The 18,137-nt window shown below is 33.1% G+C and overlaps 1 protein-coding gene across 1 annotated transcript in view; it reads left to right on the top strand.

Moving 5' to 3' along the window:
- Positions 1–1,412: 1,412 nt before the first annotated feature.
- The window catches only part of LOC132545962 (thioredoxin domain-containing protein 3 homolog), a 40,689-nt gene continuing 23,964 nt past the window's right edge, over positions 1,413–18,137 (top strand). The window contains exons 1-14 of the mRNA XM_060209644.1: positions 1,413–1,521; positions 5,452–5,555; positions 8,338–8,409; positions 8,671–8,787; positions 9,106–9,181; positions 11,814–11,834; positions 13,032–13,097; positions 14,538–14,617; positions 14,778–14,870; positions 15,216–15,370; positions 15,872–15,946; positions 16,324–16,433; positions 17,293–17,437; positions 17,915–18,022. Coding sequence (XP_060065627.1) covers positions 1,431–1,521; positions 5,452–5,555; positions 8,338–8,409; positions 8,671–8,787; positions 9,106–9,181; positions 11,814–11,834; positions 13,032–13,097; positions 14,538–14,617; positions 14,778–14,870; positions 15,216–15,370; positions 15,872–15,946; positions 16,324–16,433; positions 17,293–17,437; positions 17,915–18,022 — 1,313 coding nt within the window. The 5' untranslated portion in view covers positions 1,413–1,430. The remainder of the gene's footprint in view (positions 1,522–5,451; positions 5,556–8,337; positions 8,410–8,670; positions 8,788–9,105; positions 9,182–11,813; positions 11,835–13,031; positions 13,098–14,537; positions 14,618–14,777; positions 14,871–15,215; positions 15,371–15,871; positions 15,947–16,323; positions 16,434–17,292; positions 17,438–17,914; positions 18,023–18,137) is intronic.

Here is an 18,137-nt window from a genome sequence, read left to right as displayed (position 1 = left end):
ATTGTAAAGAATAAGTTTGTGTTCAGTTAAAATTCCTAATTGCATTTTTAATGTAAATGTATGTATAGATATTCGTTGTTATGATTTCTAATTAGTAATTGTGTGTTAAAATGTTTCTATAACTTGATATATATGTTTTTTTTTCAATGTTTTATCTTACCTTGTTTTGAAACCAATGAGTTTATGTCATTACACTTTGTTCATTGTCAACTTTTTTCTAAAAGTTGTTACTGGACATGGATGATTGAGAAGATTCTGACCAAATTCAGTCAGAAGCATCCTTGGGAGAAGAGGGGCCATTTACTTTGTAAAGATGGATAAATAGTTTGCTTGGTTCCTTGAGAGCTGAGAGTAAGAGACATAGATTTAAATCTATATTCTTTCTTCTGTTAGTCTCCAGATTTTGTCAAGCCCATCCTTGGAAGATATATTTAAAAAGAAATTGTTAAGCCCCCACCTGACTGAGGGTTAAGTTTCCAATAAGAGAATCATGTATTATTCTTGCTAAGTTGCTATTAAAGTATCAAATTTGATAAGCAGCATGTCCTTGCATGAAGAGGACCCAGTTTTTTTTTTATAAGTGGAAGGTCTGGCTCCAATAGCCTAATATGGAAAAAGAAGACAATCATTGAAAATCTCGTTCTGTTGAGCGAGAGTTTTTTGGCTAGAGATTCGGTGTGGAGCATTCTATGTATGAAGAGTTGTATTCTGAAAACAGAGGTCTGACCCCTTCTTGGAAGATGGGGGCAAGGACTTATAATTTGCATAGGGGAAGTTAATCTCTACCTTCTATTGAACAAAAATTTTGTGAAAATAATTGCTAAAACATTCAGGTGAGCGATACGACCCTAAAGGCCTCTTCTACTGTTTGAAAAAAAAATGTACTGATGTTAGATAAAGAATTAAACTTGCTAACTAACCATACAGACTCAATAATGTTTTCTCTTTAAAACATTCCCAGGTAAGTATGAACAGATTTTTACAAAAATGGTGTCATATTAGCTCAGTTAGTAGAATATAAAACTTTACAACTTCAAGAGAAGATCTGAGGTGTGAAGTTCAATTTGGTGCTGACATTGTTGTGTCCTTGCCCAATGCAAGATATTTTACCCATTTGGTGGGCCTCCTGCATATTATTCATTGAGGAAATCACTGCTCAAAACCTAGTAAATAATCAAATAAGCATGTCAATACAAGTAAGGTGCTGGGGACATCTTTGTCATGGTTTGAGCTTTGACAGATGAAATCAGGCAAGGGTATTGGGCTCGGACCAGAAGTGTTCAATTTCATGTTTCTGGAGCTGTTCAATCTAATTAAAAAAAAAGTGTCAATTTAGAAAACCATAATAATAAATGACTTGGGGAAATAGGAACACAGCTTTAATAAGATATGTTGTATTTTGACAGGCTGACAAGAAAAAGGCCAGCAACATGGCGCGTCGAAAGCAGGAAATCCAACTACAGCAGGAGATAGAAACACAAGAGGAGTGGGAGGATATCATGTCCAAGGAGGGACTATATGGTACAGTTACTCACAGTACTCTGTAGGATAGAGGGTCTATATGGGACAGTTACTCACATACAGTACTCTGTAGGATAGAGGGTCTATATGAGACAGTTACTCACACTACTCTGTAGGATAGAGAGTCTATAGGGGACAGTTACTCACGGTACTCTGTAGGATAGAGCGTCTATATGGGACAGTTACTCACACTACTCTGTAGGATAGAGAGTCTATAGCGGACAGTTACTCACAGTACTCTGTAGGATAGAGGGTCTATATGGGACAGTTACTCACATACAGTACTCTGTAGGATAGAGGGTCTATATAGGACAGTTACTCACATACAGTACTCTGTAAGATAGAGGGTCTATATGGTACAGTTACTCACATACAGTGCTCTATAGGATAGAGGGTCTATATGGGACAGTTACTCACATACAGTACTTTGTAGGATAGAGGGATTATACGGGACAGTTACTCACATACAGTACACTGTAAGATAGATGGTCTATATAGGACAGTTACTCACATACAGTACTCTGTAGGATAGAGGGTCTATATGGGACAGTTACTCACATACAGTACTCTGTAGGATAGAGGGTCTATATGGTACAATTACTCACATACAGTACTCTGTAAGATAGAGGGTCTATATGGGACAGTTACTCACATACAGTACTCTGTAGGATAGAGGGTCTATATGGTACAATTACTCACATACAGTACTCTGTAAGATAGAGGGTCTATATGGGACAGTTACTCACATACAGTACTCTGTAGGATAGAGGGTCTATATGGGACAGTTACTCACATACAGTACTCTATAGGATAGAGGGTCTATATATTTCATTTTGCATTGAAACCAAATTCTTTAGGAATGGGCTCTGAGCTGATCCATAATCTTTTTTTATTTTCATTAAAATCTATTGTGTGGATTTTTTAAGAAGATTTCTTAGCTTCGAAACACATCATCATTAGGTGACTTCTCATGTACATGTAGTAAAACTAAACTAAAATTAGACATGGGAACTGTTACTGAGAATAACTCTGTCTAGATGGACTGACGTACACCATGGGTGTCTCGTATCCAAGTGATTAAATGATATATATACTGGTCAGTTGTACTGATAATCACATGAGTTGACAGGTACATTAGTAGTTAAGGTATGTTACACTTTTGTGCCATGAAATGTGCCAAACTATATCATTGCCTGTTGCCATCATTCTGTCTTAATTTGGTTCCTTTTTTGTTTACGTCTGGATGGATGGAAATAATGAACTGAAATTTTTGGTGTAGAGCTTTGAGAATAAGTCGACTTATTCTTGTTGGAGTTTTTACTCTTAGACTTTTTAAAAGTTCAAAATTATCAGTTAATATTTATTTTCTCAGTGCCAGATGGGGGGGTGTTGAACCTTAAAATTTGATAGTGTAGTTGTATTGTTTCTACTAAGTGAGTTATAAATGATTTTTTGTCATTATACTTCACATTTGATTCTGAAAAGTTTATTTCAAAAGCTCACTTAACACTAGAACGTCTCCATGCTTCCAATTGGTTGCTGGTGGGGACGTTGATGTCATAATGACACATCTAGTTTACAGCTAAGGGCCTTGGGTTACAGATAATTTCAGAGGCTATTGACGATTCCCATGTAAAAAAAAAAAGATGTGCACAGAGACACCTATGCTGTAATCCATTCTGTCAGATCTATCCAGGATATTATAGAGTTATCTCCCCATGTCCTATCCCCCCCCACTCCAAATATCCCCTGATCTGTCGTTGCGATTGGCTACCTGCTGCACCTACCTGGTTGTCACGGTAATAAATACATCTTTGCTGATACGTCAGGTAAAAAGATTATTTATTTGGTGGTGGAATGCAAGGTGTGTATGTTTGCTAATATCCTATGACTCATATATACCATACTTATTATAGAGATTGCCAGTCATAATTATACAAGGTCAGTTATCATGTCCATAGAGAATTATAGATACACTGAAAAGAATTTTTGTTCAGTGTATTACCACTGTGATTTATAACCCACTTAAACTGTTTAATTTTGTGGTGTATAAATCTGTGTAAAAAAAAAAGAAAATATTTGTTTTGTAATAAATGATAATTCTACCATTTTTGCATATTGCAGGAAAATTATTAAATGCACATGATGAAGTTATTGTTATTTGTAGGAGAAACTGCTGTTTAAAACTATAAAAAAATATCGCTACATACAATTATTTTACACATTTTAACCTGAATCTTTTCTGAATGAAATAATCTTCATGTTTTTAAAATCAATTGTATCAATACATTTTAAACTGACATTAAGTTTGCTAATTTATATGCTAGATTTTATCTGACGTGAGTTTTAGGTAAGTGGTAATTAATTGTATTTTGTAATGAACACATTGGTCACTGAATGATATATTTTGTCATTACAAGCTAGTGTATTCACCAGAAACGTTCAGAATTCAAGTTTTAAAAATGATTACATAGTGTACTGTAATTTTATATTGCCTTACTGATTTCCTGTCTATTTTTGACTGCAATTAATTTGTAATGTTCTATTCAATAAATAATGTGTTCTAGACATGTCCTAAATCCCTAAAAATGATAAAGCTTCTTAATTGATAAAGACATCTTTCAATACAAAAACCTATTGTATGAAAAAATCTGAATTAAAAAAAAAGAGTTATTTTTCAATATATTATTTCTGCATCTCCTGAACTTTTGTTTTCTGATCTCTAGTTTTGTGGAAATCAGAAAGAAAGACAAAAAACCTTACTGAACATTTATAAAAGGTACAGAAAAATTATTATAGGTAAAATACAATATATGGAACAAGCTGAATGAAGGAACTTGTTCATTGGTGGAGTCTACAAACAAAAAAATATTAATTATGTGTAGTTAAGGCTCTTAAAATGATTTCAAACATCACCTGAATGTAGTATTCACCCCAGCATGTCACTGATCATTGTCAGCTAGTTGTTTTCTTTGTATATCTGTACGAAGTCTTATTCTGGATGCAGCACACAGATATTGTATTATATACATGTATATTTGTATGTCACTTTATGATAAAGAAAAATCGTAAATGAAAATTGAAACTACATCAGAGTTTTGTAACAATTTTTTATTCAATGTTTTATAAATATTTTCAGGTAAAAGAGACCTGTATAACACGGTGACATAGAAGCCCTGCTGACCAATGTATAGGGTCATTTTCAAGAATTATGTTTTATCAATTGAACTAAATCAAGTAAAATATTGTGATAAAGAAATATTATCATCTTATGAATCTTAAACATGGCAACACAATTTAAAAGATTAGTAAAAGGATTAGAGAAGTACTGAGCTGTACTGTTTATCATTTATAAAGGCCTTCGGATATTGTGGATATCGAGTGTAATGTCCGTTGGACAGTCCTGTTTATCGTGTGTAATAGCCTGCTAGTGTTTTGTTACCAGTTATAGACGTTTACCAGGAATGGTGTGGGCCATGCGTAGGAATGATTGGAGTCTTCAAAAAAATTAAAAATGATTTGGGTGATCCACTTCTCAAATTTGCTACCGTAAGTCCTAACACGGAGTTGTTTCGCAGTTTGGTTGAGCTTTTGGTGCGTAACAATGACGTGATTGTATTGGTTGTACTCAAAACCCTTTAATGCACTTATCAGTCATGTTTGAGAATGAAAACAAAATGCTAAGTTCTGATATTTTTTTTTTTAATTTATGCATTAAATTCCATTTAAATTAATCATTTTTGTAAAAGTGTAAATTCTTTTAAACTTATTTTACAAAATATACATCATTGCAGTATATTTTCAACCTATCTGCAATGTAAAATGTCAGAAAATATACATTTTGTTTTCATATCTTCATATTCATGAAAATGTTTGAAATGGTTTGAATTTTGCTTCTAACGTGTTTACATAATTTGACCTTGATTCCAGTGGTAGATGTTTACCAGGAGTGGTGCGGGCCATGCACTGGGCTTGTTGCTAACTTAAAACGATTAAAAAATGAACTTGGCGATGACTTACTACATTTTGCAATCGTAAGTTTTAGTCTGTCTACCCAGGATAATTGTAAAATCTCTATATATAACCGTCCAGCTAGAGCCTAACTCTGTGGTGCTTAGAGGATAGGTCTATGTTCTATAATCCTAGGTATTACTAGTGTCATTTTAACAACTCCTACTTCTGCTAAGCTCTCTCTACTTCATGGTTCTTAGTATTTTTTACTTACTTGGAATGTCATTTTTGATTATTGCTTGAATTCGCGCTCATCTTTCTCTTTTCTTGAACATTTAGTGAAAGAACGAAAAAAATATTTATCATGTCCAGACCAATTCTCAAAAAGAAGAGTGCTCTTAGTTAAACATTTATAAAATTTGGGTTTATTTATCATTTCCTCACAATTTAAAATCAATACCCTATGTCTAGATTTTTGCAAGAAGCTGGAATCTGAAAGGAACAAACCTGATACACAGTTATATTATCCAACCTTTTATCTAGAACTTGCACAATTTACTAGTAAATGTTCAGATTTTTTTTGTTGTTGTTGCAGTAGTACTAGGACATTGTTTCTCAATATGTTATGGAGAGGAACTGAGACAATGACTCTTCAAGCTCTGCAAGCCCAAAATAAATAAATTACCAAACTTTCTGAATAACTGTCAAATTTTGGCACCATACCCCCTTAACTAAAATTGAACAAAAAAAAAAAAATTTAAACAAAATGTAAATAGCAACTTTCATTGAATACATTCATCTTAGTCTAGAAACATTATCACCTAGTATCTTGTTGACCAGCATCACCTAATGTAGTGTATCACTATTGTATAGTGACCAATGCCACCTATTGTAGTGTATCACTATTGTATAGTGACCAATGCCACCTATTGTAGTGTATCACTATTGTATAGTGACCAGTGCCACCTATTGTAGTGTATCACTATTGTATAGTGACCAGTGCCACCTATTGTAGTGTATCACTATTGTATAGTTGACCAATGCCACCTATTGTAGTGTATCACTATTGTATAGCTGACCATTGCTACCTATTGTAGTGTACCACAATTGTCTAGTTGACAAATTTTGCCTTTTGTACTTTCACTATTGTCTTGTTCATGCACCAGAAGTATATCACCCTGTTTTAATCTTTCTTTCATGATGTCTTTTTTCAGCAGCATTTTAGCCTAAAACGATGCACACTTCCTACATCGTGACCTGATGATGTCATATTTCATTCTTTAATGAATTTTTGGGGTGAAATAACCTATTGTTGCTTCAATGTTTCTTAATCTAATTCTTCTGTATTTTGGTTTGTCATAAACTTTAAGCGGTAGAAGAGATTATCACTGTCAGTAAAGTATTATATATGGCTGCTGTGATGTCATAGGTCAAAATCTTAAAATGGCCAAATCTCAAAAATTGTTGATAATGCAGTATTCATGCAATAACATCTTTTGTAGATAATCTTTGGTGCACTGTATTATAATACAAAATGGGTCAAATTAAAGTCCTACCTGTTGGGTCAAAGGTCACAAATTTTGCAACTTCTCCACAGTAACCAACAGGCCAACTTTTGCTTTTCAAGAAACGGGAAATTTCAACAGTGTTTTTTTGGCTAGCATATACAACAGATGTTTTTTCTTGATTCTACAAGGTCTTAAGTTTTTGTAACAGTACTAGTACATTCTGTACTCCCGTGAATATTAAACGAAAACCTAAGCTCAGTACTGTCGTCTATATACTTTGTTTTTTATTTCTAAAGGATCTGACAATGAAGACAAAAAAATTGTCAAATGCATTCTGATTGAAAATATAAAGCTAAATATGTTCTAGGTGAAATAAAGTTGGAAAGTCAATCAAATTGTCAGCCAGCTAACAGGTATTTCTATTTCAGTTATGATTGAATAAATCCTTTACCATTTACTCACAGCAATGTAATATTTTAATTAATGTAAATAACAGTGTTGAACATTTCGGAGGACAGAACTGCCCTCAGACATTGATTCCTGACTCAGTGTTCTGCAAGAAAGTCAATCAGTCAAACCTCATTTTCTCGCTGATTCAAAATTTTTAAAAATGGCACTGCTGGCATCTGATTGGCTGAGACTTTGTTATCAAAATTGTGCTGTTGTTCTGGTAGTGTTTGTGCCCTAAACACTAAGGTGTGTTAAAGCTTGATAGGCCTTTTCGCTTACTCTGTCAAATTTATGAAGTAATTAAAAACAGTTTTGTCAATTTCATTGATAACAAATAATCAAAAAAAAAAAAAAATTCTTTAAAACAATATTTTTAGTGATTTCTTGTATCTTGTTTTTGAAAAAAAAAATAAAAATGCAGGGAAGTACTTTACAAGATTTTTTTGTCTTTTTGCATGTGCATGTTTGTCTTGTTTTCTGCACGTGTGTTTTGTTTTCTGCATGTCTGTTTTGTTGTTTACCATTCAGTACAATTACTTGTCCAAATGATTTCTTTTACAGATATTGTTCTTTACTTATCTATGTAATAAAATAAATTGAATAAATCACAGAAAAATATATTCAGTATCATCTAAGTGAAGTCATCGTCCTTTCATAAAAATGATTGATTGGAAATGTAATTTGATAAACATTCAAACTGAAGACATGTACATGTTAAAATGAATTAATAGATTAAAAGGAAATGCTGAAATCATATATATGTATAAATTCTATTTGAAACATTAATGATTTTGTACAATTTCTGATACAAAAAAAAAGACTGTACCTGGAAAATTAAATCAAATACATTTCTATCACCATAAATTACTTAAAATAATATATTTATATATACATCACTGTAAAATAGGCTAAAGCAGACACGATTGATGCACTGGAGAAATACAGAGGGCGCTGTGAGCCATGTTTCCTGTTCTATGCGGTAAGGTTGCATTGAAATTTCAGTTATTATTTTTAATTTCAAAATACTTAAATTATTTCAGTGAACTGTTACAACTTTATAAGATAAGCTGCTGAAAGTGCTGTAATCAATGACAAGCTTGTGTTTTGTCCATTACCTGTTTATTTTCATTCATCAAGTTTTATGTCATACATGTCAAAATTTGTACCATCATAGCAAATATTTAAAAAAATATTTATTTCAAAATAAGTACATGCCTAATGTATTATTTATGACACACAGGGAGGAGTGTTGGTGGCTGTAGTCAGGGGAGCTAACTCTCCACAGGTAATGAGAACAGTCACAGAACAGTTACAACACGAGCACAAGGTTATTGATGGCTCAGGAGAAAGGAAAGAGGTAGGTTACCAACAAGAAACTTATTACCACTTTACTCTGTTCTGAAATCTTTCCATAAATTCTCTATTAAATCAAAGCATTTCCATTTATCAAAGGTCAAGGTCACCTGGTCAGATCCTCTGATAAACACTTTATGACATGAGATGCAAAGTAAAACTGGCAAAATCAAGCAATAAGTCACCAGACCAAAGGTCAAGATCATAGGGTTATAGGTCAAGATCCAAATTTTTAATATCTTAATCAGAAAATTTAGATACCTTTAAAACAAGAAGTGAAGTGAAAGATCAAGACTAGTACTGATGTTTGATTTCATGTTAGATCAAGGACCCATACATTTCTATGGTGGATAACATGGATAATGAAATGGATGAGGATGAAGAGGAAGCAGAGGATGGTCAGTAACTGTATAGTGCAGTAACATAATATCTTTGTCCCTGTACCTCCCGACTTTTTTACCTCCTTATCTTCAAATTCCCGCATTATCTCTATCTCCATATCACCTTACCCCTACCCCCATACCACCTTACCCCAGCCCATATACCACCTTGTCCCTACCCAATATCACCTTGTCCCTACCCCCATACCACCTTACCCCTACCCCAATATCACCTTGTCCCTACCCCCATATCACCTTGTCCCTACACCAATATCACCTTACCCCTACCCCCATGCCACCTTACCCCTACCCCCATATCACCTTACCCCTATTCCCATGCCACCTTCCTGTTACTCTCATACCACTTTACCACTATTCCTAGGCCTCCTTACCGTTACTCTCATACCACCTTACCACTATTCCCATGCCACCTTACTGTTACTCTCATACCACCTTAACACTACCCCCATACTACCTTACCCCTACCCCATACTAGCTTACCCCTACCTCAATACCACCTTAACCCTTCCTCCATACTACCTTATCCCTACCCCATACTACCTTACCCCTTCCTCCATACAACCTTACCCCTACCCCCATACCATCTTACCCCTTCCTCCATACCACCTTACCCCTACCCCCATACCACCTTACCCTACCCCCATACCGCCATATCACCTTACCCTACCCCCGTACCACTCTTACTCCCTATTGTTGTTATTTCATTATAGACATTGAGTAGTTTTTAGATTTATCTTTGACATCTGACCTTTATATATATTGTATGTGTTTATCATAAACATCTTTTGTCAATACAAAATTTCTTTGTCCTATTTCAATGATACACTGTGTAACATTGCATTTGAATTATGCTTAGAAAACTGTTTCCTTAATATTTTGTCTTCTTTATTTTAACATCAATTGTGTTTGAAACTGTATTAAAAAGAGTGTTATTATACAAATGTGGATGGATTAGGAGGGTGGTCCTATATGATTGTTAAATATCAACTCAATTGAATTATTGAAATGTAAGCAGGTAGTTGTGTCCTTATTATGGGGGAAAAGTGGGTTGAAATATGTAGGAAGTTTCTCTGTATTTGTCCAAAGTTTCCATATTTTTTGATGAGAATTAGATTTGTTATGATTGTCCCCCAGAAACTGTAATTGTTGGTTTAAAGATGTATTTAACTTGTTATCACTGTATTTGCTCTTAAAACACAAAAGTGGTTCATTCTATGAAAATATTTACTGCCAAAAGTTTCCATTTGAGTGTATATCATATAACCAGTTAATTTTCATGAGTCTAAATTTATCGCCAATTTCATTTAAAATGATAAAATTAAATTTTTTGAATTGAAAAATTTCATGATATGTATATTTGATATATAGGAGTATGAATTTGATGCGATGAATTGAATATTTAATTTTCACAAATATTTCTCCTGATGTCAAGTTTCAAATCTGTTATAGCTAAAGTTATCTATCAAACATCAGTATGATCCAATGGGATTTATACTTGTAACACAAATGGTCTGTACAATATAACAAAAATCTGTATCACATACCATTTTAATCCATTTCAAACAACAGTACTTGTTGATATATCCTTGAAAACATTGGAAGCAGAACTGATATGACAGTCTTGTTTAGATGCTGTTTATATCTCTGGCGAAATTTAAATGTGTTTTATCATTTGAACTATAATATAATCTATTTATATAATCTGATCATGTTGATGTCCCGTAAAGTAATGAAATGTCATTCCCACAAAAATAACCAGCTTTACCGTAGTAATGGTTGGGAAAGAGAACATTGCTGAATAGGATAATTTCTGGGCAAACAGATAAAAGGAAAAGTATTTAAGTAATTTTCTAAAGTAAGCAGCCTTTTCACAAGCTTTCAGAATTTACTCCTTTGAGAAGGGGGGATGGATGGGGGAGGGGGGGATGGATGGGGGGGGGGGGGATGGATGGGGGGAGGGGGGGGGGAACTAATGGGAACTGATAGCACTTATCAGGTCAGATACCGTGATTTTCCTCAGATTTATCGTGCATTCCATCAATGGAAATGATATTTTGTCATTCTCCAAAATAAAACAATTATCAGATGTTTTCATTACAGATAACTGTGCATTTTCTGTTTTTGTTTTATTTCCACATCTGATAACTTTTCTGATTATTTTTCATTCACTGTACAGCCTCTGTCACTAACCTAGATCTACCTTAGTTTACTAATGATAAATTCTAAGGAGGTTCCTATAGCTGAAACAAAACTTTAACATGGTTTAAACTGAAGCACATTTCATCAAGTATTTCTGTCAAAAACAAGATCCTTTTTGTAAAAGAATGATGTTACTTTGATTTTTAAAATAAAAGTTTTTAGTTAAAAATTTCCATTTCAATCTCTTCATGAATCCAGGAAGTCAAATATTTTCTCTTTCAAAATTTCTTTGTTTGTGATAATTCCTTGATTGCACATAAAGCTTGTTATTTATGATCCGTCATCTGTAATGACTAATTCCAACTTAGGGTTTATCATTGGTAAAATGAGCTACACTTATACATGTCCAGGACTGCAATGTGTTACTGTGTATTAGTTTTGTAGTATTAGACTAATAGATAAGATGTAGATATTTTATTGTGTCATCTAGGTCGGCCAGCCAGTAAGAAAGGTAGTTTGTAACGGCACAGTTGGCCACCGTTGTGGCAGCATGCTTGATTATGTGTAATCATCGCGAAGAAACAAAAAAATATGAATTGTTTTTATAAAGTTTGATGTGATCTTTATAGAGTGATGTATTGTATTTAATCAGAAAATGTCCATTTAAAATTTAATGATGACTGAAGGGTTTTTATGTCATTTAAAAGAATATTTTAAAGAATTTTTTTTTTTTTTTTTTTGTAAGTTCAGTTTTGGCATCTACAATTTTATCTTCAATGTTTAGAAACTTTAGCAGAATAAGAAAACTTCAATTTCATTCAGCAATTTTGTACATCTTGCCTGACATATCAACCACAAGGTAATTTCTATTCACAAAAAATCTGTTATTAAAAACGATTCAAATGAAGACTTATACAAAGAGTCAGTTTACGTTACAATACTCATTGACTCAGAATTTTTTAAGACTTCAGAAATCAGTACTGATACAGTTAAATATATAGATTACATGGACATTTTCTGTTTACAAAAGATAATACTGGTGTACAAGTTGCTTAATACTACCACATCATGTAGTGAAAAAATCACTACATGTTTGAAAAATTTAACTTCCTTTCTGGTGATTGCAAAGTCAATTTACCAAGGAAAGTTTCTGAAAACAGCTTAAAAACAGACTTTATGTCATACATATATCTTATAAAAGTTCCTCTAAAGTTTACACTGCATTCAAAGTTTTTATAAATATTTAGTTTCATATTCAGTATTTTTTGGAACAGACAAATGTGGTTAGAATACATTAAGCACCTACATGTACTCACTTATCTTCAATTATTGAAAAAAATAAGATTTATCTCCAATATTTTTGTTTTTCAGTTTGGAATTTAACCATTTGCTATAAATATTAACAAAGACATCAAATTGCTTTCAAATGCATTGTCTTTATTACAAACAGAGTTTAAACTTAGTTATTTACTAATATGGGATTGTGGAAAAGTGTTTGCATAACTTTTTTGATTTTCAAACTTTAAACTGCAAAATTTTTAACTGCTATAATTCCTGACATTTTGAAATTTTCAACTGTGTTAATTTTAACCCCAACTTTCTACCCAATAACTAAAGACCTCAGTATTTTAAATCTGTGTACCCTGTAATTTTCATCTACAGTGTTGATCCTGTGTAACATTCCAACTTTTGCACCATTTTATTTCAGGCGGAAAACAAATGAAATTTAAGGGTGAAATCATCAATTATGGGGATGAAAATGACCGCTCACAAGGTTGAATAATGGTTTTATACCTGTAACTGTAGAAGTAATTCTCTGTAATGTGTTGATGTTGTCATCTGTCTCCCTCATCAGTAACATGCCTGTCTAACTTACTCTGGTAGTAAACCCTGTAGTCAGAAGCTTCAAATCACAACAGTAATTTATTGATGAACTTTAACTCATGTATTCTACCATATTGTTTACTTATTTATCACTATAGTTACAAAGATAAAATTCTATTTATAGAAATTTGTGAATTAATCATAATTATATGTATTAATTATTAGGCATGTCATGTTTTACATGGTGAAAAGGTTTTTTTGAGTTGCTGTAAAGTGTTTGTTTGTCAGAGTAATCAACAATATCTATAATACCAAAGTTAATCAACATTGACAATAGTCTTGTTTATTTACAATATTGGTATATTATGATTGTTTTTTATATATATGTACATAATTAATATTTTAAACAGTTGATAGTTTTTGTCTAACAAATAACATTTAAAAAAAAAAAACAAAAAAAATTATGGTATAATTCATATTCAAAACAGTTCTACTCAAGAATGGAGTGAAAGATGATTGATTTTATACTATATAAATACCTTGTTATTATGAATGCCATGCATGCTATAGTCTATTCCAGAAAATAATTATTTCCTTCGTAAAATCCTGTAATCTATGTCAGTACACTGCTACCATAGTCTAATGATCGTACTATAATTTGGCAGTGGATATTTCTGCTGTCAAATGAATAATGTCTTGAGGAACAACATTTGATGATTGGCTTGAGAAATTACTTTTAGCCTATTTGCAATCTAAATTCTGTTCAGCACTTCAGTCAAGTCACGTACTTGGTCAGCACAAGTATACAGATATAAGATAAAGACTATACTGTGTACTGTCCATAAGCACTCCTTACAATATCTTTAATTGTATACTTCAACACATGCATGCTTTCTTTGTTTATAATTTAATTTTTTATCTTTTTCACTTGTTCAGTATCCAAAATATCATTTCACTTTTACGCTAGAATATATACAGTTTGTTCACACATTGCTGTCATTTTGTAAATCAAATCATTTCCATAACTGTTTTGTTCTTATCATAGATGTCACGATGAATATGGAAAGATAAAATTCTAGCGTTTAATTTTGTGTTGTTATTCTTAGAGATGCTGAACTTTACATGCATTTAGTTTTTCTCCAAGCATGATGTTTTATTATGTAGCAGCCAAACATCACTTTAAAAGTTTTACTAAAATCATTTGATTGATTTGAAAACTTAGAACTGTCCATCAGTCAAAGAATAGGTAATTTATCGGATAATATGACAACACTGTTCAAAATAATCACCCTTGTGCTTTTTTTCCACTCTCAAGAAGTTTTGCTGGTGCAATGCATATAGAGTATATATTTATTTTAACTTTGAACTTTGAACTTTTATTTTTCAACAGAGACAAAGAAAGAGGTCACAGTTGCCGTCATCAAACCAGACGCTGTAAAGGCTGGTAAAGTGGATGAGATTATTGAGGATGTAAGTGTACCTAACCCTGTAAAATTATATAAACCTGGTAATTTTGTCAACAATTTGATGAGACAAACCTATAAAATACTTCCAAAGTTTGTAACTAAATTTCAATGTTTGATAGTTTAGTTAATTTCCATAGTTATAATGTTCATTATCTTTTCCATAGATCAAGGCCCATGGTATTGAGATCCTGAAACAGGAAGAACGATTGATGACAGAGGACGAAGCTAAGAACATCTACACTCATCTCCAGGACGAGGTAATGAATCTTCCTTAGTTCTGAGTAGCTGTAAGTTAGTTAGAATGTAAGATTAGGCAATGTTGACTTTCAGTTCTCAGAAATGTAAATTATTCAAAGAATGTCTCTCAGTTCCTAGAAATGTAAGAGGAGTTCTGACAGATGAAATATTATTCATGATTGGATGTCAGTTCCTAGAAATTACAATAGTCTTCTAATTACCTATATATTCTGTGTTAACCATAAACTGATAGAAGTATAGATTATCATTATAAATGACAACTACATCAGTATCATCTGTCTCTATTAGAAACTCTACAAAAATCAGGATATTTTTAGAATAACATCTATTATCTCCCCTTCCAGGAATTCTTCAATGATCTGATCACAATCATGACAAGCGGCCCATCTCACATACTGGTACTCACAAAGGGACGAACCGGTGAAAACATTATAAACGAATTCAGAGATCTGATAGGACCTACATCAGTAGAAGAGGCAAAGGAAAATAAACCAGAAAGGTAGAGTGAAATGTGACGAAGCATGTCATATTATTACTGTATGGATACATGTTTTTGCTCGCTTACATATAGCAAACTACTAGCGTTTACGTACAATAGTATACCCATAGGTTAATGCTGTTGTTTTTGTGCAAAACATGACATTCAGCATAAATAAGATTTATATTAAAAAAATAATGAATTAGGTTGAAAATGCACTGTTTATTGAAATTCTTCAGGCACATTGGAATTATAACACATATGTACATGTTGCATGATGTATTCAGTAACTGTCGTAAAATATCTGTGTTTAGTAGAAGTTAATAAGTTGCAAATGAAGTATTGCTGTTTTCTATGGATATGAAAATATCAGAAATTTGTGTCTAGTGTTAAAAAGGTGCTTCATTTAGAATTTTAAACTAATTAAAATTGCTGCATACTGATCATAGCACAAAGATAAAAAAGAGATCTTTGCAGTGAACTGGGAATTCAAATATTCAAAATTTTGTATTGTTTTCACAGCTTGAGGGCAAAACATGGTCAGGAAACATATATGAATGCCTTACACGGTAGCAGTTCTGAGGACCAAGCTATGAGGTAAAGCTTTTTCATCACTATAGTAAAATATTGATAAATAGATTTACTAAAAAAAGCTTCAAGGCATTCCTGTAAACGTATTGAGTTGGTAAATGAATTAAAGAAATAAAGAGAAAGTTTCTCTGTCATAAACATGCTTCAGTGTATTGAAAATTACAAAAACTGTTAATAACGTAAGAGATATCTGGTGAAAAAAGAAGGTTAAAATAGTTGATTAGACAAGATAAAGAACAAGAGGTAGTTAGTTTTGTAATGTCGAATTAAGATATCTTCTGTGTTAAGTTTCAGTTCTTACTGTAAAAGAATGATGTTTACATTGTAATAATTTATTAAAGTTTTTGAAAAGATTGTAAAATAATGTCATTTTCTACCCACAGGGAGCTGGCCTTCTTTTTCCCTGATTATGCCATACCAGCAGCTGAGGGAAAACCCAAACTACAGAGAACATTGGCTCTTATCAGGCCAGACGCCTTCAGACTACACAAAGGTAACGACTCAGATTGTCATCAGTAATGAAATATTTAACTATATCACTTCATCCGATATAGTGAATTCACTTTTTGCACAAATGACTTGTGTCAAAAACCCTTGAGCAGTTTTCATTTGCTGTGCCAGTCAGAAATTAATTGTGATGACATAGAGTGTAAAGTGACCTTACAACACGAAGAAATGAAATAACTGTCTCTTGTTTGATTTTATCCTCAACAATTCTACTTAAAAATTGGTCAAAATGTAACTTTTTTTGAGTTACGTGATAGGACATGCCATACAATTATTTTCATTTTATAGGAGATTTTACAAACTTTGTCTCAAAGTTTTAATTTTTATCCTGCAAGGCTCGGAAAAATGTAAATTTCTAAGAATCATTTCATAAAATCTTATTTGCAATAAAAACTTATTTCAGATTCTTTATATCTACGTAATTCAGTTGGTATAAACCAGGATATACACTGTGTCACTTAGTTAATGTTTAGTACTTATATTCTTCATCTGGATGCATGCAAATATGTGTATCACCTTGACCCAGTTTTGTTTCGATGACCTTGACTGTGCTGTGTTTTGACATTATCCTCACATATTTTTGACCCAGTTCTGTTTCGATGACCTTGACTGTGCTGTGTTTTGACATTATCCTCACATATTTTTGACCCAGTTTTGTTTCGATGACCTTGACTGTGCTGTGTTTTGACATTATCCTCACATATTTTTGACCCAGTTCTGTTTCGATGACCTTGACTATACTGTGTTTTGACATTATCCAGACATATTTTTGACCCAGTTCTGTTTCGATGACCTTGACTGTGCTGTGTTTTGACATGATTCTAACATATTTTTCTGCCTTACAGATGAGGTAATACAGATGATTAGTGATGCCGGATTCAAGATTGCTCTACAGAAGGAAATGTCACTGACGAAAGAGATGGCTGAAGACTTTTATAAAGAACACCAGGGTCAGGAGTACTTTGATGAACTCACGACACGCATGTCAAGGTCAGCTTAACCGCAGTTGCTGATACATTCGTACTTTGAACTTTGTACTGAAATGCTTTTCCACTGGTGTTGCGATCACAAAGTATTCAAAAGAATTCTGTGTAAAGTTGGTTACTTAAAATTCAGATCACCTAAATACCATTCAGCATAAGAAAAGTGAATGTTGTTTGATTGCGTCTGCCATTTTATGGGGTGTGGGCATTTAGTGCTACATTTGTCTGTCCTATCCCATCAATTCTCATCCCATCAGTTCCCATCCAGTCAGGTCATGCTGTGTACAATTCAAAGCTCACATTTTACAACTTCTGCAGTTGATGGAAAATTGATATTTTTATGCATGACAGCAGGGGTCTTCACGTCTTATAGACCTTTACCGGTTTGTTTGATGTATTTCTAACAGTAGAGCAATTTCTTTTTTATCAATTCTGGATGAAGTGAATCTGTTCAATGTGTAGTTATTTTTATTAACTGTTACAGCGGTCCATTGTTGGCACTTGGTCTGGCACGAGAGGATGCTGTTGAGGGCTGGAGAAGTATGTTGGGACCCAAAGAACTGGAAAAAGCCAAGGAAGAGGCACCAGATAGGTAAGGAATACTGCATTTAAATACATAACTCACTGTGAGAAGGGACACAACTCACTATTACAGGGGACACAACTCACTTTTACAAGGGGTGTAACTCCTTATATCCTGGGACATA

The sequence above is a fragment of the Ylistrum balloti genome, unplaced genomic scaffold, assembly GCF_031769215.1.
Source record: "Ylistrum balloti isolate Yb309-2 unplaced genomic scaffold, AGI_CSIRO_Ybal_v1 Utg369868, whole genome shotgun sequence".
Classification (NCBI taxonomy): domain Eukaryota; kingdom Metazoa; phylum Mollusca; class Bivalvia; order Pectinida; family Pectinidae; genus Ylistrum; species Ylistrum balloti.
The sequence above is the reverse complement of the archived record's forward strand: the minus strand, read 5'-3'. Positions and strand labels throughout refer to the sequence as shown.